Genomic DNA, 23,430 nt, shown 5'->3' with positions numbered 1-23,430 from the left:
TATTCATAAATTTCCTAGAAAAAAAGTTATCACAAAGACGGAAAAATGTACTTACAGTTTGACCAGGTTCACCAGGCTCACCAGCAGGTCCTTGGAAACCTTGAGGACCCTCAATGAAAAAAAGAAGGTCATACTCTAAGCCTTTATTTCTTAATTCTCTGTCTTTTTAAATAAGAGGCATTACAAGCTTTCGGTACTTACTGGGGCTCCAGCTGCACCAGGAGGGCCTCTAGGTCCCATTAAACCCTGTAAAGAAAACAGATATATCAATGTTTAGCACTGATAAGTTGTCATGGTGTTGGATAGGACTAACTTAGCAGTGTTACAGACATTTTGTGTTGGACAGATAAACAGAATCATGGTTTTATTCCAAAGTATTTGTTCTTCCCAAGGAAGAATTTAAGGACTCAAGTTTCCTGCACTAGTTCTCTCCCTTTGCTTTTCCTTTTCCCCTAATCCAAATCAACAGAAATCAATGAAAATTAGATGGGACAATCATAGGTTCCTTAAAGTTGTGCATGATTGAGCATATTGAGATTGTTCTGATGCAATGAAGTGAATCAGTCTTTGCACAAGTGCAGAATATACAATTGTCTTCTCCACAGCAGATGAAGCATTTCCATTCGGATTTCCGTGATCATACGGTCATCTTCCTATGTCATATTTAACTAAGAAATTGGTATTTTTATTGTCACAAAGGGCATAAATTGAAAAGAATCAAAAGTCCTACTTAATGATTAGAGGGAAGTTTGTTATAATCTCATTGTTCCTCTATGGGCTATTGGTGACTGATGAAAATGTCAAACAAAAGTGGATGTAATGAGAGGTAAAAGAAAAATAAAATATTATTGAAATAGCCTTCTGGAAGAGTCTATTATATAATATTATTATTGAAAGTATAGCTCAAATGATGGAAGATTGTTTTCCCTTTTGTTCTTTCTATAGCACAAAAGTAGGGTAAAATAAACTGTTACTAGATTGTAAGCTAAGTACACTTTCTTGACTCCTCTTTGCAGTAATCAATGCCTGTGTAAGCTCATCCATAGGGTCTGCTCCTCATAATGCTAAAAATATTTCATGTACCAGTCTCAAGTAATTTGTTCATGACATCAACCGTGGGGACTCTGTGGTCAAGGCTACCCCACTGTATTAATGCCTAGAGAGAAATAACATGGATTTTATTTAAAATGTATGTCATTTTAATTATAAGAATTATTCATTTGGTTTTAGAAATTGCTCTGACATTAAAAGAAACTGTCACTTTTCAATCATAATAGCTTTTTAGGCATACATTAAAAATAATTTTCTTTGACACCATGAATTTCTAATTATATTTATTTATTTTTTCATGTATTTGCAACAATTTCATTTACATAAAATGTCGTGTATTTTGTGGAGGCTGTGAGACACTATGATTACTCATTAATTCAGAGAAGAATCCTTGGGGGTTTTATAGTTATTGATTTTCCAACATGGAAAGTTATTTTAATATTTTATTGCTGCCTATCTTCCCTATTTGTGAAACACATATCTGTTGATTACAAATGTCTGTGCATGTGTGTGGATGTGCAAGCTTAAATTATATTTCACTGATATTTCAAAGTAAAATACTTTGCTTTATGCCCCCTAGAGAGATGTTCCAAAAACAGGAGAATCTGAAATCCATATTAATTTTCCCAGCTTAGTGGGCTTTTTAAAATGACATTTAGTAGCACTTTACTTTCCACCCGCTTCACTTCTTCTTGAGATATAGGTGCTGCTTTAAAACTGACTAATGTCCAGCATTAGCTGAAACAGCTAATTTCAAACATCCAATATAAACAAAGCCGAAAGAAATGCTATACTTTTTCATTTCAGATATGAACATTTTAAATTACTAGAAAAAATCACGGAATTAGAAGTCATCAATTAAAGGTACATTATTTCTGGAGTGAGAGTTTTAATTTACAGAAAATATTATCTCACCCTTAGAGTGTATTAGCTTATTGTGGGCCATTAGTTCCAGCAGAACATCTTCTTTTGATGATAGAGCACTAAATGCAGTGCCCAGGTAAAATTTACATTTTAAAGACCATGTTGACTTTGGGCAGATAAATAGCTTTGTTTTGAAACAATTAATTAAAATCACTAAATTGCATGTGTGTGTGTATATATATATATTAAATCCTGTAGTGCTTAATCAACCTAACACTTTGACTTCTGGCAATTTTTCCCTCTATTTTGTATATGCTGGTATACATTTCCATGCTCACATTAGTATTTTTCCCCTCAAACATCTCTCTAATGCTTGTTAGAAGCTTCATTTGTTAATATCATCATCATACAGGGAATGCTTCTAAGCGGTACTCCACTGATAGGGTATGGTGCCGAATATTTGTATTGAGTGACATAAATGCTACATTTTTACTCATACTCTATGCTATATTGATTTACAATCAATAGACTAAAATAGGATTTTTTTGGTCAAAATATAGAAAAAGAAACATTTCCTATATTGTTAACTCCTTGAGGAAGGGTCAGGATCCGTCATATTCTTTGAGATTTCCTCAGTGCATAATACAGTTTAGGACCCATTGAAGGTACCTGATTAATATCCATTGACTAAATGAGTGGTTTATTCAAGGACTAGGTACATAATCCACGATGTCGTCAAATATTAGACATCTTGCCTGGCAGCTACTTCTAGTTCTGTCACTAGTCACCTGAATGACCTTGAGAAAAGGGCTTAAACTCTCCCATTTTAAAATGAGTTAGCTGGACTAGAACTTGTTGATCCTTTCCAACAAGTTCAGGGAACTTAATAAATATTTCTGTGTCTCTAAGTGTTGCTTAAAATTCTAAGCAATGTTAAAGAATTTTTAAAAAATTAATCAGAGTGATTACTTTTTAAAATTAAAGATTATTTCTTGGACATAAGTGTATGACCTATCTTAATGAGGCATTTTTGTAAAGAAAAGTGAACTCCTTAATGTAGGTTTTCATAAATTTGAAGACAAAAAGAGTTGTTTTTATATGATCTAAGTATTGAGTGTTCACTTAGGTAACTAAATAAATGGCATTGTGAAATGTGACATAAAATAAATTCTTTATTTAATAAAATTTTTTGGCTAAGATAAAGGGACAAGCGTACCATTGGTCCAGGGCCAAGTCCAACTCCTTTTCCATCATACTGAGCAGCAAAGTTCTAGAGGGATAAAAAAAATTACATACGCAAAATATTTTTAGTTACTAGCCATGTAGTTCATTTTCTTATTCCACTTGTAAACATTTTTCTGTTGTTATTTAAAAGAGGGCAATGTTTTTGATATAATTATTAGTTTAAAATTCTTATTGAACTAAATTCCTAAAAAGTCAGGAGAGCTGTAAGTTTAAAACTTAGCCCACACCTCTTTGAAGTGGAGAACTTCCCTACTTTATTTTTTGAGCCCTTTTTCTGCCTTAACTCTGTGTCTCCACTTCTCACCTTTTACCTCTATTCTGAGGAAGAGAAGCTGTCTAAACTTTTGACATTACTAAGGGCTCCTGATAAATTAAGCAGAGCTCAAGAGGACATCTTTGCATTTTCACCTGTTGCCCTTCCCCACCAGAGTTGCACAAAATGACTGAGATCTTTTTCTTGTTAGAGTTTCAGGAAAAATATTAAGAGTTTTCAAGTTTAAAAGAAAATTAAATTAAAATGGCCCTTGGAAGATAAAACTTTTACAAAATAGTTCACAGTAATAACTTTACTGTTAAAGATCTCTCTTATAGTGGTAGCTCTATTAAAGAAGCTGCTTTTTAATGCACTTCATAGATAAGCAATCATAATAAGATCTTTGGGGGAGAAAGGTCTTATTTTACTGGCATACAGTTGGGTATTAGAATCAGGCTTCTGATTCATAGTGCTAACCAATTAAGCAAATATGTTTTCCTTCCTGCAGTGAGGCCATTTGGCACTCATACCATTGTTAAAGACATAAAGCTAAAAGAAGATATTAATGAAAAAAGGGAAATGTACTTTTCTCAAATTAGTTTTAAGCAAATTAAACTTAAAACCGCTTTGAATGTTGGTTCAGCAGACTTCAAGCCAAGGAGAATAAAAAGGGTAGGATGTTTGTGAAATTGCTTAAGATCAAGAATTTCACTTATGTAATTCAATCTAATCAAACTCTTTAATAATGCAAGACCTCTTATTTGTGCCTTACTGATAAAAGATATTAAATCTCCAAATTAAATAATGGTAATGATGGCCACAGCTAACTTCAGTGCACACAAAAACCAGTCCTGTAATTGACAAGGGCTCACAAAGAGAATGGGTAAAGCAGAATCTTGACTGAAGAAACCAAATAAATGAAATAAAATATACTAATTTTCAAATAGAAGAACTATCCCTTAACTGCTAAAAATAAATTCCACAATAAGCCTTCTTTCAACAGAGGCATAAGAAACTAAAGTTAGCTAAAAGTTAGCAATACTGAAGACACCTTACCCCACCGAGACCAGGGGGGCCAGGAGGACCAGGAGGACCAGGAGGGCCTGTGGGACCATCTTCACCATCTCTGCCTGGGGGGCCTGGTGGACCCTGTTATGTAAAAAGTGAATAAGGTCATGGTTAGACAGGCCCTGTAGAAACCTTAGAATTATATGCCGTGGAATCAGTTGTTTGGCTCTTTCTATGTGAAAGTAGGGTGGAAACTGAATATACTATATTTGTCATTGATTGAAATTCACTTATGAGTCTATTTTACAAAAAGGGTTAGTAACTCTCAAGACATCACAGGGTAGTTTTCCTAAAGAACTGTCTCAGCCATTGAATATTAATTCATACTGAAGCTCCAGTATTCAAATGTAGAAATTAGAGCCAAAATGTATGTTTCCGTGCGCTTCATATGTTTAACAGTGCACAAGGATTTACTTTGAATTTTTATTCCTGATCTCTGACTGTGATGAACTTATTCAATTGTTTCGGTATGTTACATGTGAATGGATGAATTGATATGACAGTTAATAAAATCACTTTATCATAGGATAGAAAATCCTGCATTTTTCCTACCATTAATTACCTTGTATTGTTAAAATAATTAACTGATATAATTCTACTTATAATAAATTGTTTGAGTGGAATACATGTAAGTCTCCACTTCCCTAATAGATATAAGATATAGGTATTTATGTATTGGCAAAAGTGTTATATAATGCAAAATCACGTAGTTATAAACGTCAAATAAGCATAGCAAGGAGATTTTACAATGCCACAAACAAAATGTAAGCCTGACTTGTACATGTATGAATTTGAGCAGAGAAACATGTTACTGATTACTTGTTCACTATTATTCCCAAGCTACCTAAGGGATCTTACTTCAAAAGCAAACCAAATATATTAAAAAGAGGACTGTGGTGGTAGGTAGATACATTTTCATTATGCATGTGTTGGACAGGTCAATTACAAACAACGCAGACCATGCAAAGAATATGACTGTAACAGTTTTGCTTTTTTAAGGGATAATTTTGACCTAAAACAAATATTGATTATATATAATAATGCTCATTCACCTCTTCTGCAGTGTATTATCTGTTTAAAGGGGTATACAATTATCTGGATATATAATAGTCTTATAGATTGCCAGTTCCTGTAGTTTCTAATACATAGTTATTCAAACATGGGCCAAAGCCCTTTATGGTTCAAACATTACACACCCTTTCTCCGCGTGGTCCTCTATCTCCAGCTGGGCCCTACAAGAAAGATACAAACAGCACAATAATAAATGTCTAAGAAGTAATTTCCAGTGAATGAGCAAATCATTCTTGATAGTAATTAGTCGGTAAGATTGATCTAACTACAATGTTATTAGATAGTACATAAAAAATTGGCATAATGCAATAGATAAAAGTATATTGTTTTTTATTATAATTATATTATAATTTTTTTCAACTGGGGACTGGAATCTGCATAGTCTCCAGCTATTAAGTTAATACTATGCACAGCATTTTGAGTAAGATGAAAATTGTAGATGAAATGACCATTTTGTTACATTTTTAACAGCACATTTATATAGTCAAAGCCCTTTAAAATAAGTTTTTTTACTACCTACAATTAACATAATATGCCTTCCATCTCCAGAATAAAATAAGTTTTTTTTCTTTTGTATGTAAATCACCAATTTGTATCATATAAATGCAATTACAGATGATTCCGGAAGATAATAAAACTGTTATCTTAAACATCAAACTCCTTTATTTTATGCTTTAGCTAATGCATATTCATGTAAGCAAAATCTTGATAAAGTATTTTTCTTCTATAGTCTACTATAAATTTAGTTAAATTATGTTATCCCTGATAATTTTATATATTTACGAAGAAGTGTTGTACTCTTACCTTTCTTACAGTTTCCTAGAAAAGAATAAATAAAAGATTATTATGAAGAAAATTGTATTTAAAAACAGCTTCAATTTTGGTGTAGTACACAAATGTACCTTCACAGTACATTATATTACACATTTACTGTTATCTTAGTTTAATATTTCAAACTACAATTTAAAATTTTACCGGTAAGTCAAATAAAAATATGTACCTACAGAACCAAATATATATATTAATACTTATCTGTAATTATGCCTCAAATTCAATTCATGAGCTAAGAATGTGTTCATAATAAATGCTTTTGCAAATGATTCCAAAGGAGTGAAAAGATTCTCTAGCTCACTGAAGTCTTCTGCTTCACAGTAGCTGATCCTAAAACTTAAATTTCTATTGGATTATTTACTCTACGTTTCTTGAGAGTATTTTATAAAGGTAGCCTTATTCAGTAGTCCCACCCATTTTGGAAAATAGGGTGGGTACTTTCTAAGGCAGCCAGAAAGGTTTTGACTATCATAATTCTTCACAATTTTCTTGGGAATCCAGGTTGTTCAATATTAATGTAACTTCTTCCCTTCCAAGAGAAGACACCACTGTAGCCAAGGAAATCAAAGTATTTATAAAAATTCCAAAAACAATTTTACTCACCTCTTGTAAAGCTGTAGAAAAAAAAGTAGAAATAATTATTAGTATTGCTTCATGGATCAATAGCAATAATTAACAAATAGAGACACATGTTAATAAAATTGAGTTACCTAATTAAAGGAACAATTATATTTTTTATTAAGACTATTTTGATGACTTGGAAATTATGCAGGTCAAATGTATGGCAGGGATCAGCAGGGTGATGTGTTTGCAATATTAATATGTAAATATATTTTGAATTAAATTAATTATTTACTATTTTATAAATGCTGTGAAATATTAATGTGTCTGAAGGAAATTTTGAATGCTTAGCAATTAAGCTGGTAATGTGCACGGATGAATCACTGAGTGTAAGACAAGATTAGTAGATTGATGAAGAAATAATTTATGGTTTAATTCGTTTTTAATATCTAAATATCTAAAAAAGGTAAAATTTAGGAAAGTATGTTACCTTAAAATTCTATATTGAATTTGTTTTTTATGAAACATTGAAGTGGACTTAATTTTTTATAAAACATTGAAGTTACCTAGTACTTCACTGACTTCGTACCATTCTTAATATCCTTTTTCAAAAGGTCTAAATTGCACATTATTAACTATGAAAATGAATTAATTCGGACATCTGAATTTTACTTTAAATTAATTCACTTAAATTAGGCAAGGTCATTTTACCAATATGTATCATTTTTGTCGCTAAGAAAGGGCTTTGTATAAATGGAAAAACTGTGGATTAAAGATCTTGAAAAATAAATAGAAAAAATAAACGAAAGTAATATCCTCCCTTTTGCCATAATTGCTATGAGTCCTTAAAGAGTGAATTCCTCTCCTACAGTATAAAAATTATAGGTTAATACAGGATACAAGTTTGGCCAAGCTTGCAATAGGATGAATCACCCCTAAAAATTGCTTTCATTAGGTGGCCAAAAAGTGCGTTATTTGAAGTGAGAACATCTGTTTCAATAGTTACAATTCAGGAGGGTGGACCACATCCAGCACTGACATTTAAGGGCAATTTATGAGCATTACTGTTAAATTACAAGAATGATACGTTCACTTCATTGTGTCCATCGGTAGGAAGAATAATTATGCCTGACTTGATTAACGGAAGTCCTTATGATTTTGGAAATTTGCCTTTTGATTACACAGACGTGGACCATTTTGAAGAATGCATGTTTGATAACATTTATTCGAGACTGTGGTTGACTGTTGATCAGAAGGTAAGTTGCCTTTGTACCTTCAAATTTCCCTAAGTCTGCTTTCATTTTAATCTCTATGAGTCAACACTCTTTCCTCCCACTCTTAGCTCTCATATGAACTTGGTAATGTGAATCTGTTCACTGGTTCACTGCAATTACTCCCTAGTATCCAGTGTGTACACTAAAAGTGAATGAAGGGGGAACCACCCCCCTCACACACAAATGCATTAGTAATTATGCGGTGGTAGACCCCGTGCTATGTGGGAGGAGCAACTTTTTGGAGTACTGGGTGTGGTCAGACTCTACCATCCCCCATCTAGTCAATATCTCTGTCTAGTACTTTGGCAGCCATTTTCAAGACGAAAACGGAGTGATCTTCTTCATTCTATCATGACATGAAAGTCTGGCCATAAAACCTAGAGCTGGAAAGTGGCCTTGGAGTCCCTTTAATCTCTGTCTCACATTTTAGAAAAGGCAGTTTGACTTGCCCATGGCCACGCGACAAATTAGTGTCAGAGTTATGAGAAGAACCCCGGTCTCTTGAGTCTCGTGTCAATGTTGATATTTCTCAACTTGCTGCGTTCATAACGTTTGATTATCAGTGTGAATATGTCAAAGGGATAATTCTCAGGCTTAACAAAAGTTAGAGAGAATGTTAGTTTAAAAATGTTACTATTTCCATGACCAGAAAGTGAATTGAGACACTAATATTACTTTTCAGAATGTAACTATTCCAAGTAGCATCTATTCTCCTTTCCAGGGTTCACTGACTAGCCACTGGGGAAAGGCTCCAACCAGAAACGTTGATCATTCATCTGTATAAACCCGTAGAAGCTTTAATTGGGATTCCATTTGCTTCAGGCCTGGTCCCCTGTACTTTCATTTTCCTTCCTCCAGAGGGCGCCTAATAACCATCATCATCATCATCTTCCTCCTCCTCCTCCTCCTCCTCCTCCTCCTCCTCCTCCTCCTCCAGACAAGCCCTTATAATGCCCAGAAGATAAAAGCTCCTAGGAGGTGAGTTTTACGTTACTTATTTGAAGGACTTTCTAATGCAGGCCTCAAGTTTTACAAGGTGGACATCAGTGCGTTTATGGGGCCTGTCGGGTGCAGGCCCTTGAGTTCCTCCACCACACTAGTTGTTAATAGCTCATCCTTAGGGAAAAGACCTTCTGCTCCCTTTGGGGGTTACTAAGCTGAGGATCCAGATGGGTTAAGTGTCTCACTCTGAACTTAGAGGAAAAGTTCCCTAACTCTTTGCGAGCCTTTTATGTTTCATTTTTAAAAGTAATTTCCATGTTTCTTATCGATTCCGGCGTTTTCCCTCATGCCGGAGAGCCTGCCCTCCAAGTGTACCTGGAATTCAGGTTATAGGTTTTCCTTTCCAGAGCAGGGTGCCCTTCCATCTAACCTTTCTCCCCGATCTCCCACAAACAAGCTGAAGGCACTTACATTGGCATGTTGCTAGGCACGAGGTTACTGCAAGCAGCAACAAAGTCCGCGTATCCACAAAGCTGAGCATGTCTAGCACTTAGACATGCAGACTCCTTGTGTCGCAGAGCCCCTGGGTCACCGGCGGAGGTATCACCTGGCGGGCGCGGGCATGCAGTCGTGGCCAGTACCTCCAACTTAGCCGAAACCTCCTGCTGCCGTGGTGCTAAAATAATAAAGCTCGGATCTGCCCTATTTATACGGCAAAAGTTTCCCTGGCCCGAGGATGCCTCCAAAAGGGCCTCCACCAATGGGAGGGCTGGGGCTGGGGGCCCGGGCAGCCACAGCTGGGAGGAGACTGCGGGGGCGCAGAGGAGGGAGCAATCGGGGGAGGGACGTGGCCACGGGGCTGGCTTCTTAAATTGGTTCCATTCTTTTTGAGGAAGTGGACACTTTTGAGGCTTTCAAGGGGAAACTCTGACTCGCTGTCTGCATACCTCCGCCCTCCCCATACTCCCGCCCTCCCTCCCCCTCCAGTTTCCAAGTTTGGAAACGCTATGGGACACGTCGGAGAGCTCTGCAGCCCCGAGGTGGGCAGAGTTTGCAGATCTCCGGGCAGCCAAGCAGCTAGAGAGGGATCGGGAGCCCAGCGATCAAAGCAGGAGCTGTCCAGTCCTGCCTCACCTGTGCCTTGTAGGCCACCTGTAGGGTGGAGGGCTCCGGCGGGCTCGGAGGGGGGAGGGAAGAAGGGAGGGAAGACTTGACTGCGTGGCGCAGCCGGAGCAGGCCTCCCCGCCCCTCCACCCCTCCACCCCTCCACCCCGCCCCCAGCCCCGTCCAGCTTTTCTCCAGTTTTGGGGCTCTGTGAGCCCACTGTTTCAGCAGTGATGCACTCTCTTTCTCTTACGACTTCGGGAAAGAGAGGTCTTTCCCGAAGGCAGGGCTGAGCTGCAGTCGGAGGACGCCTTTTGTTGGCACGTGGGCTGGGCAGCAGGCTCCAGGCTGCTCGGCACCTGGCTACAGGGAGGATAGGTTTTGCAAACTCTAGACTAGACCAAGTCGCCTGGGAAGGTCCTTCGACCTCCTAGCTTGCCTTTGCTGAGGTTAATTCTAGGGTTTTTTTGGGGGGTTATCCGACATTCCGAAATGACTGCAACCGACCTGGAGACCGAGAACCTCTTTCTCAGTCTATCCTTTCTGAGGCTGCGGTGGGGGATCTTTCATGATTTCCAGTCTGCTCTCCTCTTCTCCACGGGCTCCTTGTCTGGATTTACCAGCTCTATCCTGAGCCTGGACCCCTCTACCTTCCTGTGAGCCCCGGATCTCCCTTGACCTTGCTGCCTATTCTCTGTCCCATCTCTTACAGCCACACCCAAGCACCTATCCGATTTCACCCTAACTCCTCTCCTCACCAAGGAGAAAACGCCTAGCACATCCAGAGGGCCTTCTAATTCGAGCTTGGGGTCTTCGTAGTCCTCGCTGGTAACACCCCAAGCAGTGCCCCCACCAAAGTGGATGTTAACTCTCTCCCCAACACCCAACATCCCTCCCTGCTGATGTGGCAGGGTTTGAAGCAGGCAGTCGTCAGCATTTGGTGGGAGGCCCTGGACCTAGAAAGAAACAATGAAAGTGGAGAAAACTAAACGGGAATCTTTCTTTCTTAAAGTGAGAAACAGGTTTCAATTGTAGCTGTTTTTACATATGTCTTGGAGGAAAATAGCTGATTAGGCGTTTGTTTTAAAGGAGGAATTTTTTAATGCTCACAGTTAGATCTCTGTTTAATAATTTTGTGACTCCAAATAAGGAGCAGCTTTTCCTGGGGATGGGGACTGTTACTGCCTCGTCCAACCTTCCACTCCCTACTAGGGAGAGGAGGAGCTGGTACCTTGACCCTGAGGTGGGAGGCCAAAGGTCCTGTGTCTTTTTCTAAAGCCTCGTGGGATGCATTCCAGGCCCTAGGTTTGAAAGGCCTTATCTGCATGTGTGTGCGTGTGTGTGTCCATGTGTGTCCCCTCTCCTCTGCTTGGCCCCCAGTGAGGTAGCAAGAGCCTAGCGAGAGTGCTGCCCTATCCCAGAAGTCATCGCAAAGGGGGCATCTTTAGGTCAGTTCTGTCTCTAAGAAACAGAAATGAGTGGGCTGTAGTTCCTTGAGAAACTTTTTCCCTTTCTTCCCCCCATCTCCCTCCCCCTTTTTTGCTTTGCCTTAAGGAAGAATTTCTGCAGAAGTTAACTCTATCAGTAACTTCTGTAAATAAAAGGGACTGAATATTCTAAAGCAGGTTACTCTTTCTAAAGGTAAAAAAAAAGTTAATGAAAGTAAAACTGGATAACAAAAAACTGTAATAAACTCTTCTCAGATATAACCTTGGGTGATTTTTGAAGTAACTAGGAGTGAAAGAACTTGAAAGGGTGTCTGGTCAGTCCTAGAAGGGGGTTTACAAAGGAAGAATCCACATTCAGTATTTTTTTTTCTAACTAGGCAACAATGTTTGAAGTTTTCTAGGTTCTAGCAACAACAACAAAAGACCTGAAGTTTAATTGTGTATTCCAAGAACATTTTTACCCTTTCCCTGAAATATCGCCATTACAGAACTAAAAAAAGCTTTTAGTGGAAATCATTTTTATCAGGAAAGAAAAACTTTAATACTACATCATAACACCGTTTATTCCCCTGCATTTCAGAACAATGAGCAATAATTTCTAAGAATCGTTGTTACCACTCTGCTGAATTGCCTTTGTAGGGCATACGTGTACCTTTGTCCTGTGTTGCTGAGAGTTAGAGACTAATTCTGAGCAAAATGACTCAGGGTCATAATGCAACAGATTTATGAAAGAAACCCTCCAAATACCCATCAGTGAGGTTATCTGATAAAGCTTCTGGGGTCAAGTTGGCTCAATCACTGGAATTGCAATAGATACCCAAGATTTTAAACATTTCATTGTAGGTTTTGTTGTGGCCAAAATAGTTTAAAATGTAGAATGTTTTTAGATGTGTATTATAATTTCTCTTTTAGCTAACAAAGAAAAATCCTCGGCAAGTTTTTGAGAACAAGCATACATCTATAAACTTAGAGAAAAAACATCTCTGCTAAAGGCAGCAGAGTGAACTGATAACTTGAAAAGCATTCTTGGAAACTGATGCAAATACCAAATGCTGCTGGGCTCCCTCCCTGCTGATGTGGCAGGGTTTGAAGCAGGCAGTCGTCAGCGTTTAGTGGGAGGCCCTGGACCTAGAAAGAAACAATGAAAGTGGAGAAAACTAAACAGGAATCTTTCTTTCTTAAAGTGAGAAACAGGTTTCAATTACAGCTGTTTTTACATATATCTTGGGGGAAAACAGTTGATTAGGTGTTTGATTTAAAGGAGGCATTCTTTAATACTCACAGTCAGATCTCTGTTAAATATTTTTGTGACTCCAAATAAGGAGCAGCTTTTCCTGGGCTTGGGGGAGGGACTGGTAGAGCTGCAAGGGCTGACCCAGAACCTGAACTGAGCGCCCTGGTGAGGGCCCTGATGGTTCCCACGTGGGGAGGGGGAGAGGAAGGAGGGAGGGAGAAGAAAATGAATAGAAGAAAAAACAAATAAGGAGTGGGGTGGGGTCAAGACAGAGTAGAGGGATGGTAGAAGGGAGGCAGAAGAGACTAAAGATTCCTACAACTTTGCTGCTAGACGGTTAATACCTGGGTCCCTATTTCCAAATGATTTTCTATGAAAGAAAAGGTAATTTCTTTAGCTTCCTACAGCCCACTGATTACAAACTGGGCCATATGTTTACATACAGCAAGAAAATGGTTGAGAGTCTGGCTGATACGGAAATGCAGAACAGCCTGACAAGGCCCTAATGTCTTAACCTTATATTTCTTTCTTTGATCAAATTAAACATCGAACTGACACCTTCTTTCAAACATTCATTGAGGATCCGCTCTGTGAAAATCTAGTTCATCTCAAAATCTAGAATGAGAAAATCTTATGTCATTCTAGTTCCAGTTCTAGTTGACTTGGCTGCCAAGCAATTGCTAAGAAGGTATTTGCTGATAATGGGGTAGCTGAAAAGAGTTAAGGGCTTATATATGTATAATATATATAAAATAAATACATCTGTGTGTGTATATATATATGTGTGTGTGTATATATGTGTGTGTGTGTGTGTGTATATATGTACATATATACACACACACACACACACATATATACACACATGTATTTATTTTTGAGAGGATCTCACTTTATCACCCAGGCTTGAATGCAGTGATGTAATCTGGGTTCACTGCAGCCTTGACCTCCTGGGTTGATGTGATCCTCCTGCCCCAGCCTCCTGAGTGGCTGGGACTATAAGTGCATGCCACCATGCCAGGCTAATTTTTTGGTATTCTTTTAGAGATGGGGTTTTGTCATGTTGCCCAGGGTGGTCTCAAACTCCTGAGATCAAGCAGTCCACCTGCCTCTGCCTTCTAAAATGCTACGATTACAGTTGTGAGCCACTGTGCCCAGCAAGGGGTAATTTCTTTCTGTGACATTTGTTTGAAAAGTATAGCCACTCCTGCTCTCTCATATCAATTAGGATATTCAGTTTCCATTGATTATTTAAATGAGACAAGACATATGGTTTTCTTTTCTTTTCTTTTTTCTTTTTTTGAGATGGAGTTTTTGCTTTGTTGCCCAGGCTGGAGTGCAATGGTTCGACCTCAGCTCACTGCAACCTCTGCCTCCTGGGTTCAAGCGATTCTCCCGCCTCAGTCTCCCGAGTAGCTAGTGTTACAGGCATCAGCCACATGCCTGGCCAATTTTTGTATTTTTCAGTAGAGATGAGATTTCATCATGTTTGTCAGGCTAGTTTAAAACTCTTGACCTCAGGTGATCAACCCGCCTCGGCCTCCCAAAGCGCTGGGATTATAGGCATGAGCCACTGAGCTCGGCTGGTAAGAAGTATGCTTATTCAAGTATAGTCTGTTGGAGGATAGAGAAGAGTGTGATGAATACTGTAATGGAGGATTAGAGTGCTTACATGTTTATGGGAGGATTTAAGATGGATACCTCATCTAGGTTCAGGTAAGTGGAGTCAAGAAGGGCTTCTTGGAGAATGCAACATCTTTGTTCAACCCTTAAATACAAACAGAATTTTAAAAAGAGGTGGGAGAGTGGTGTGGGAACAGAGGCACTGGAAAATTTGGCAATCTGAGGAATGGAGCATTTCAGTATGATGGGATTATGGTGGAAAAGAGGGAGGATAGAGGAAGAAGCTAGTGATGTGATTGGTGCGTTTGGCAGGGACCAGATTTAAAAAGAACTTTTAATCTGGCATTTGTATTTTCTTAAGTGTGCTATGGGAGTGTTTAGATTATTTTAAACAGAGAAGGCAGGAAACTAGAGAATGTTTTGAATAAGATGACTGGGGCTGCAGTGTGGAGAAACGATGGGAAGGTAGAGCACAGTAGAGACAGGGAAAACGATGGTGGCCTGAATTCGGATAGAAGTGGTGGAGCTCAAGAGAAGTTGGTGAGCTTCAGAAATGTTCCAGAAGTAGAAGAGAAGTGCTCTGATGTTTGGTAATGGGGAGAGAGAGAATGGAAGGACTCAAGGTAACTGGTTTTGGTAATGGTTGGCTGGAGGTGCTGCTGTCCAGTGACTTGGGGAACATTTGAGAAGGAAATGGCTTGGGGTGGCGAGGGAAAGATAAAGAGGCCAATTCAGGTTCAGTTTTGGCTGATTATGGGCCATCTAAGAGGAGTAGTCTCATAGGTAATTAGATTCTTAGGCCTCAAGTTCACAATCTATTTGGTTGACTTGTGGATAAAGGAGTCAACAGATGACTGATCTCATGGGAGTGATGAAATCCCCCAGACTATATCTGCAAAAATAATCAAATGTCAAAACTCTGAAGAGCTCCACCACCAGCATTAAAGAAAGAACAGAAGAGGAAAAATCATCAAGGCAATTGAGAAGGAGCAGCCACTTTGGATGGAGGAAAAGCCATAAAGCCTCTATTACAGAAGGAAGGAAAACAGGCTTTGCAGGGAGGGAAAAATTTTTTTTAGGATGTTGGAAAGTTGCATGTTTTTTTGAGAGGTCAAGAAAAGGCTAGAAAGATTACATCAATTAGCACCTTGAAGGTCACCAGTGACCTTGGTGACAGTGGTTTTAGTGGAACAAAATCTAGGTGAGCAAAAGTGGAAGAGGGAAAGGTGAGGTAATAAACACATGTGTTGTGGAATTTTAGCTAGAATAGGAGTCCGGAAGGAGCTGGATAGAGTTTAAGGATGATGTTAGGATTACTATGCAAGAGGATTATGCATGTTTAGAATAAGACTATCTGAAGCAGCTGTCTAATTTTAAAACTTACCCCCATTTTAAAGCCTTCCATTACAATATTCTTTAGGTTTTCTATGTTATGTCTCTCTTCCTTTGCTTTTTAGTATTGAAGCAAGGAACATTTAAGTGAGTGTGGATTTTTTTTTTCCCAACTTGGTAGTGAATCGTCAATTTTTCTCATGAGGTCCCTTTAAAATGTGTAGACAGAGTTGATTTATCTCATATTTCATGAATTCCACTTTAATCTTCAGTGCCCCATTTTTCAAGTTTAAAAATATGAAATAGGCAACCACTTCTTTACTTACATGTGATTCTGAGTATTCTTGTATACAGATTGTATGGAGATAGTTGTTTTGTGGTATCTTGTTATTGACTATTCCAATCCCCATAATTCAGAAGGTTGTATTTGGGCACATTAATTTCAACTTTCAATTAAGTCCACCTTTTTCTTTCTGGAGATGCTGATTAAATTTCTGCAGCCAGTTCCAAATTCATTCTTAAATTGAGAAACACCAAAATGCTGATGCATTCCAAAAGTCCACTCTGGTTTATTAGAACCTTGGTTGGCTTGGCTTCCAGACTCATATTTTTCAATTATTTTCAAGTAGCTGGAAGAAATAAGGAAACATTTACTTCCAGTTGCAAGAAAGTGTCTGAGTGTTGATAACTGATTAATTCATCCATGAACTTTTTGGTTCATATATTACATATAGAAAAAGAGTTATAAAGACTAATTCTATGTGATACTATATGTGCAATTAATACAGTTTATATTTTATTTTTTAAAACTGGCAAACTAAGTTATTTATATTACTGATAAACTTTTTTTTTTTTTTTTTAAGTCTGAGATGGAGTTCTGCTCTGTTGACCAGGCTGGAGTGCAATGGCATGATCTCAGCTCACTGCAACCTCTCTCCCCAGGGTTCAAGCAATTCTCATGTCTCAGCCTACTAAGTAGCTGGGATTGCAGGCACCTGCCACCATGCCCAGCTAATTTTTTTCTTTTTTTCTATTTTTAGTAGAGACAGCGTTTTGCCATGTTGGCCAGGCCGGTTTCAAACTCTTGACCTCAAGTGATCCACCTACCTGGGCCTCCCAAAGTGCTAGGATTACAGGCATGAGCCACCACACCCGGCCCCAATAAACTCTTTAAAATTTGATTTTGACCATTGGAATTCTTTATGTGAATAATCTTTCAGTTAGTTACTGTGATGTCATAACTACCTGTTAAATAGTGTGCTAAGTGCAGTGGTGGAAATTTTAAATAAATTATCTCAAAGTGGCAACAATCATTATCTAAGTCTTAGAGGGGGTTATTTCTTTTTTCAATTTTACAAGTAAGACAGAAAGCTGAAGTGACTTGGGTACGGCTTCCTAGATATCCAAAAATGGATCAAGTCCTTTTGTTGTACATTTTCAATATGCCTTGTACTTCTAATACCTAATATCTACCAGAAGACTGGTTGGTTAATTAATCAAAAGTGATCATTGTTCCTTGACTAGCTTGACTTGAATGTGAAGTCTTTTATAGCGGAGACAATGCCAATTTCATTTACCCTTCTAGCACTAGATCCTGGCATAGAGCCTGCTGACTTGTAGATGCTCATCAAATAAACAACTGATTTGGCATGACATAGCTGGAAAATGGGGAGCTTAAATATAAATGCTGGTCATTCACTTGACTGATGATTTACTATTCAACCCACACATTAAAATTTTCTTTTATTGATATAGTGGCAATCAACACATGAAATTTGCTTAACACATAAATGTATTTTAGGCAGTTCACCCAATAGTCACAACGAATTGTGACCTAATAGCTCATAAACATTTTAAGTCAAATTTATGAAAAACAAAATACCATGAGAATAGGAAAAAGCTAATTTTGTTCATTATAACGTCATGAAATAACTGAGAGCTGGAAGACAATTTAACATCCAAATCATAATCATAAATGTGTGGAAGCAAGATTTGTTTTTCTACCATATTCCTATTGCCTGACAAGTGTCTAGTATACAACAGGTATTCAATAAACGCTAGTTGCATGAATTAATTCCTTTTACAAATGAGAAAACATGCCTAGAGAGGTTATTTGACTTATGGTAGACCTGTAACTAGGGGGCTGATCTCTTGACTGGAAGCCTCTTGCTCCTTCCTTTAAATTAAAATAACATCTAGCATTTGTCTGTAATATTTTTCAGTATTTAACACAATAATCTGAAGAGTTTTACAAGGAGAAAATTATTTTTCTAGAAAATTGAAGCTCAGAGTTAAAGACTTTCTCCACATCACTGGTTCTCAAAGGTGGTCCCTGGCCGGTAACATTAGCATTACCTCAGAACTGAGAACATCACTTTAGAAACACAGATTCTCATGCCTTGTCTCAGACCCACTGAATCAGAAACTCTGGGTGTGGTTTCTTAGCAATCTGTGGTTTAACAAGCCCTCTAGACAATTCTAATCATGGTGCAATTAGGGAACTACCAGTGTTGGGAATGTGACTGTTATGGTTAAACTTGGATTTAGATAAATTACTCTGAAAGCCTCATGGAGAGTAGATTAGAGTAAGGCAAGATGGAAACCTGGAAGTCCATTTACGAAGATAGCTTCTTTTCTCTCTTCTCCTTCACTCCAAAGTGAAGTGAAGGAGAAGAGAAAACACATTTGTTTGCTCTTTCTTTAATATGTCTGTTGACTTGCTACTTTTATTCTATTTTATTTCTAGTTGACAATAATAATTGTATATATTTATGGGGTACAATGTGATGCTTCGATACATGTATACAATTGGAATACTCAAATCAGGCTAATTAACATATTTATCATTTCAAATATTATTTCTTTGTGGTGAGAACATTAAAAATATGCTCTTTTTTTTTTTAAGCTACTTTGAAGTATACAATACATTGTCATTAACTGCAGTCACCATGCTGTGCAGTAGATCAACAGGATTCATTCCTTCTGTCTAACAGGAACTTCGTATCCTTTGCCAACGTCTCCCCTTGCCTGTCTATGCTCCTTCTTTTCTTGATTCTCCTTGGTACAAGGGGAGGGGAGCGAACATTGTGAACGGCTATTAATTATTCTTTACGTACAGTATTTGTAGAATGAAAGGAAGACCATTTTAATCCTTTTTTTTTGCTGATCCCAACTCTATTTAAAGTTATTGAGTTAACATGTTTACAGTGAAAAAACGTGTACTGAAGGGTATTACATGAACTCTTCAAGAAAGTTGAATGTGATTTGAATAATGGTTAAAACCTGGTGCTAATGAAGTCAGGGCTGTAGCCTCAGTTCCTCTATGGATTAATTAACTTCCCCTGTTACAGTATCTTGGAATTCACCACTTAGTGAACTTGGGGTGCCATTCTCTTGGTAATTAAGCAGATCAGGTGAGGCAAAAAAGATGCATGGTTTACTGCAAATTTATTATTCCTTCCAGAAAATGCCTTCAGAAGCCCAGGTGATGTTTTGAAACATTTTATTTACACAAAGACATCAGAGACATATGCTTCTATTCCCTATAGTTACTGTGTCGTGTTTGGATACTTGAAAGAAAATGACACTTTGGAGCCTTAAAAAGTGGACTTTCCTTCTGAAGTACCCAGGAGAGTAGGTAAGAGAATAGATCTTCCTATTCAGAACTTCAGAATGTGTAAGATGTTGGACTAAAACAGTCACAGAAGTCATTGTTTGTGTCCATGAGTCCCTACTGGGTTTTCTGACAGGGACCTCATTTTACAATTGTGGCCATTTGTGCACACTGGCAGATATACCCCTGCCCAGACATGGAACAGGACCTGTTGTATAGCATAAATTTAAGAAGCTCAGTTCTAGCATTTTCCAAGCATTGTTTATTGTATTTCACTCTGGGGCTCTGTTCATTTGTCTGGGCTTCATACTGAAACACAACTAAATTACATATCCATTCTATGTCATCTGTCTTGTTTTCTTGTACTTGAGTTTCTCTTTCGATAATGTGCCTGGTTCTTCCATGATTGGTAAAAATCAATCACTCTGTTCACTCCTTCCCTCCTTCCCTTCCTCCTTCCCTCCCTCCCTCCCTCCCTCCTTCCTTCCTTCGCAAGGAACTACTTCCTTCAACAAAACTACTACTGCCCATGTAAGACACAATGTTAGAAATTCAGCCTGATGAGAGAATTGCTTGAGCCTGAGTTCGAGAGCAGCCTGGGCAACATAGAAAGACCTTGTCTCTACAAAAAACTAAAAACAAAAAGATTAGCCAGGCATAGTGGTGTGTGCCTGTGGTATCAGCTACTCAGGAGGCTGAGGTGGGAAGATCAGTTGAGCCAGGAGGTCAGGCTGCAGTGAGCTGAGATTGTGCCACTGCACTCCAGCCTGGGTGACAGAGCAAGATCTTGTCTCGAGAAAAGAAAAAAAGGAGAGAGAAAATAAAGAAAACAAAAAAAGGAGAGAGGAAAAAGAGAAACAAAATTGACAAACAATCTGCTAGAGTAGAGGAACTAAGAAAAAAAAACACAGAAACAACTCAAATTAAAAATGTTTCAGGAAGTATGGAATTAAAGTGTAGAGCTGTTTTGGTGGTCAAACTTAAGTTCTTATCAGAAAAGAAGACAGTAAAAAAGAAAGAGAGAGAAAATAAAAAAAAAAAAAAAAAAAACTGGGCCTGAGCCATGATCTTGGCAACTAGCCATTTATTACCCCTTCCTTATACACTGGAGGTTTGAAATCTGCTTCCAAACTTCAGTGCCGTGTCTGTGTATTCATGTCTGTTACTGTTGCAGACCTAACTGCCTGGATCTCCAATAGTGCCTCCCCAGGACGCGACAGTCCTACACATGTTGCAACACCTGCATTCCTTCCTGGAGGACCTCTCTGATGGCTGTTCTGGCTTATTGTCTCCAAGCTTTCTCTGCTTCTGACTTTCATCTATTGTCTGCAGCTGAGTGAATATCTGCTCTGCCTGATCCCAATCTCCACTTTGCTCTCAGAATCTCCATCTGAGAGAAGAGGATAGGTTTTGCCAGTTCCTCCTGCCACATCTTGTGTTGAATTATATGTTCAACAAGTAATGATTAATTTCTTATTATTGACCACGTATGGATGTGGGAATAGAAAGAGGAATAAGATAGAAATTCCAGTCTCAGGAGACTGTTACAAATAGAGTAGATTCTCCCTAATTGTGAGGACAAGGATATTTTGCAGTTGAGGTACTTAAGATTTTAGGGGGACAATACAGTTATAGAGGTATTAAATGCAAACTTGATGAATCTTCTTTGTATTATCTCTAAAACAGAACCATCAGTTAACATTTTTCACACCTTAAATTAATAATAATGGTTATGTTACAGTTGCTTTCCATTTACCATCTCTTGCTCTATTGAAATTTCTCAGGGTCTTCCTCTTCTGCCATTTCAGTAAAATGCCCATAAATTTGCTTTGCTTTGCTAAAATAATATACATATAAAAGATCTTTCTCCCTGAATCTGGTTCTCCATCCAAATGTGCAATGCCTTTCTGATTTCATGATTTCGAATTGTTGAGTTCTGCATCCTCAACCCCAGAGATAACTCCCAAAAGTATGTGCCATCAGGCCCCTCTTACACAAATGTCACTTCCCTCCTTCCTTGCAACTGCAGGAGTTCCACTTTAAGGTCCTGGTTGATGTCTCCTCAGATTCCCTAATTTCCTAAAGCCTCAAGGCAAAAACCTCTGTTCCTGTCATGCCATCTGCTTTCCTTTATTTTTTTTATTCTCATCACCCAATTTCCTCTTTTTCTAATTATCCCCAAAAGAAGTGGCTCATAATTCTTTTATACTGGAACTAAAATTGTTGTGGTTTGGAAAAAATATACAAAGCGAAACTGTGTATACTGAAATACCTTGTTTATTAAAATTTGATGTAGAGGCAATTCGTTCATGGGTAGAGGTTACTGTAACTTACCTGAAAAAACTATGCATTAGCTCTTTAAAACAAAGATATTTTTTCTTAATGCAGTGAACAATGTATTAACAAGGTCTAAGGGAGTTAAAAAGTAACTGGTTCTACTTGGGGAAGTTGAGGAAGCTTCCAGGAGAAGGGAATACTGGAACTGAATCCTGGAGAAAGTCACTGAAACAGAACGGAAAGGAAAACCCTTTCTAGGAAAGAGGATACAATATTTGTAATGAGAGGTGATATTTATTATAATTTGTACTTACACAGTTAATGTTACCATAATGTCCCTCTAGAACAGTGATTCTAAATCCAAGGTGATTTTGTCCCCCAGGGGATGTTTGGCAGTGTCTGGAGATATCTTTGACTGTCATAACTAGGGGCAGGGGTGTATGCAATAGCATTTAGTGGAAGGAGGCCAGGGCCAGGGGTGCTGCTAAACATCCTATCATACATGGGACAGAGCTGTAACAAAGACTTACTCACCTCAAATGTCAGTATTGTCACTGCTCTATAAGGTAAGCCCCACAAGGGCTAGAATCACTACTGTGTCTTAAGACCTATCATGGTTACAGTCAGAGTTGGTACTCATTTAACTTTTGCTAAGTGAAGAAAGGCATGAAAGAGAAGGCATGTTTGGGAAAGAGCAATATGTATGTTAGTAGCTGGGGTATAATTAAAGAGCAGTGGGAAAATAAGGCTACTGATGTGATAGAGAAAAATAATGGAGGACACCTTGTGCCATATTGAGGAATCTTCCTTTACTATATTGTCCATGAAGAACCACTGGAGGCCTCTATGTGGGAGAATGACACCAACTGATTTATGTGTTAGTAAGATAACCAAGCAGCAGTGCAGAGTTCAGAGACTTGATAGGCACTTAGAAGGATATTGTAAGAGTGAGGGCCAAGGGATGGTGAGGCCCTAACCTAAAGCTGAAGCAGTAAAGATAGAGAGAAGAAGAGAGATGTTTAGGACCTGGAATTCATAGGACTTGGTGATCAATTAAATATGGAAAGCAGAGTGAGTGTTCTAGCTTAGACTAGTAAGTGGGTGTTGGTATCGTTACTTGGAATGAGGAAGACAGGAGAAGAAACAGGATTTATGTATATGCATGTATATGTACTTGGCTTTGAATATTATTAAAACCTTAGTTTGTATCATTATCAACAGGACTTTTATGTCACCATTACCCAGGTACAGAAGATATCAAGATATATAATTCCAGTTTTAAGGAGCTGACACGTTCATAGCAGCACTGCTTACAGTAGACAAAAAGGTGAATATGGCCCAAATTCCATCAACAGAAGAATGAATAAACAAAGTGTGGCATATCCATACAATGGGACTTTATTCAGCCATAGAAAGGAATAAGGTGGATACATATGCTACAGCATGGATGAACCTTGAAAATTTTAAGTGAAGGAAGCCAGACACAAAAGGTAAGACACTATATAATTCATTTTACATGAAGTATCCAGAATAACTAAGCATACACAGAGACAGAAAACATGTTAGTGGTGGGGAGGTGCTGGTGGGAGGGGATAATTGGGAATAATTGCTTAATTGGGGCAAGGTCTCCTTTGAGGCTGTTG

The 23,430-nt window shown here is 38.2% G+C and overlaps 1 protein-coding gene and 1 long non-coding RNA gene across 2 annotated transcripts in view; one reads left to right on the top strand and one right to left on the bottom strand.

Annotated features, from left to right (window-relative positions):
* Positions 1-10,175, bottom strand: part of COL1A2 (collagen type I alpha 2 chain) — a 36,653-nt gene extending 26,478 nt beyond the window's left edge. Inside the window, exons 1-8 of the mRNA XM_017525116.1 lie at positions 9,631-10,175; positions 6,986-6,996; positions 6,356-6,370; positions 5,677-5,712; positions 4,469-4,561; positions 3,131-3,184; positions 202-246; positions 56-109 (exon numbers count right to left, since the gene is read on the bottom strand). Of these exons, the coding sequence (XP_017380605.1) occupies positions 56-109; positions 202-246; positions 3,131-3,184; positions 4,469-4,561; positions 5,677-5,712; positions 6,356-6,370; positions 6,986-6,996; positions 9,631-9,700 (378 nt within the window). The 5' untranslated portion in view covers positions 9,701-10,175. The remainder of the gene's footprint in view (positions 1-55; positions 110-201; positions 247-3,130; positions 3,185-4,468; positions 4,562-5,676; positions 5,713-6,355; positions 6,371-6,985; positions 6,997-9,630) is intronic.
* On the top strand, positions 9,171-23,193 carry LOC108301836. Its single transcript, XR_001824086.2, has 3 exons — positions 9,171-9,195; positions 19,446-19,534; positions 23,033-23,193. It is a non-coding gene; the product is annotated as an uncharacterized LOC108301836 (long non-coding RNA).
* The last annotated feature ends 237 nt before the right edge of the window (positions 23,194-23,430 follow it).

The sequence above is a fragment of the Cebus imitator genome, unplaced genomic scaffold, assembly GCF_001604975.1.
Source record: "Cebus imitator isolate Cc_AM_T3 unplaced genomic scaffold, Cebus_imitator-1.0 Scaffold37, whole genome shotgun sequence".
Lineage (NCBI taxonomy): Eukaryota > Metazoa > Chordata > Mammalia > Primates > Cebidae > Cebus > Cebus imitator.
This window is presented reverse-complemented; position numbering and strand designations above follow the sequence as displayed.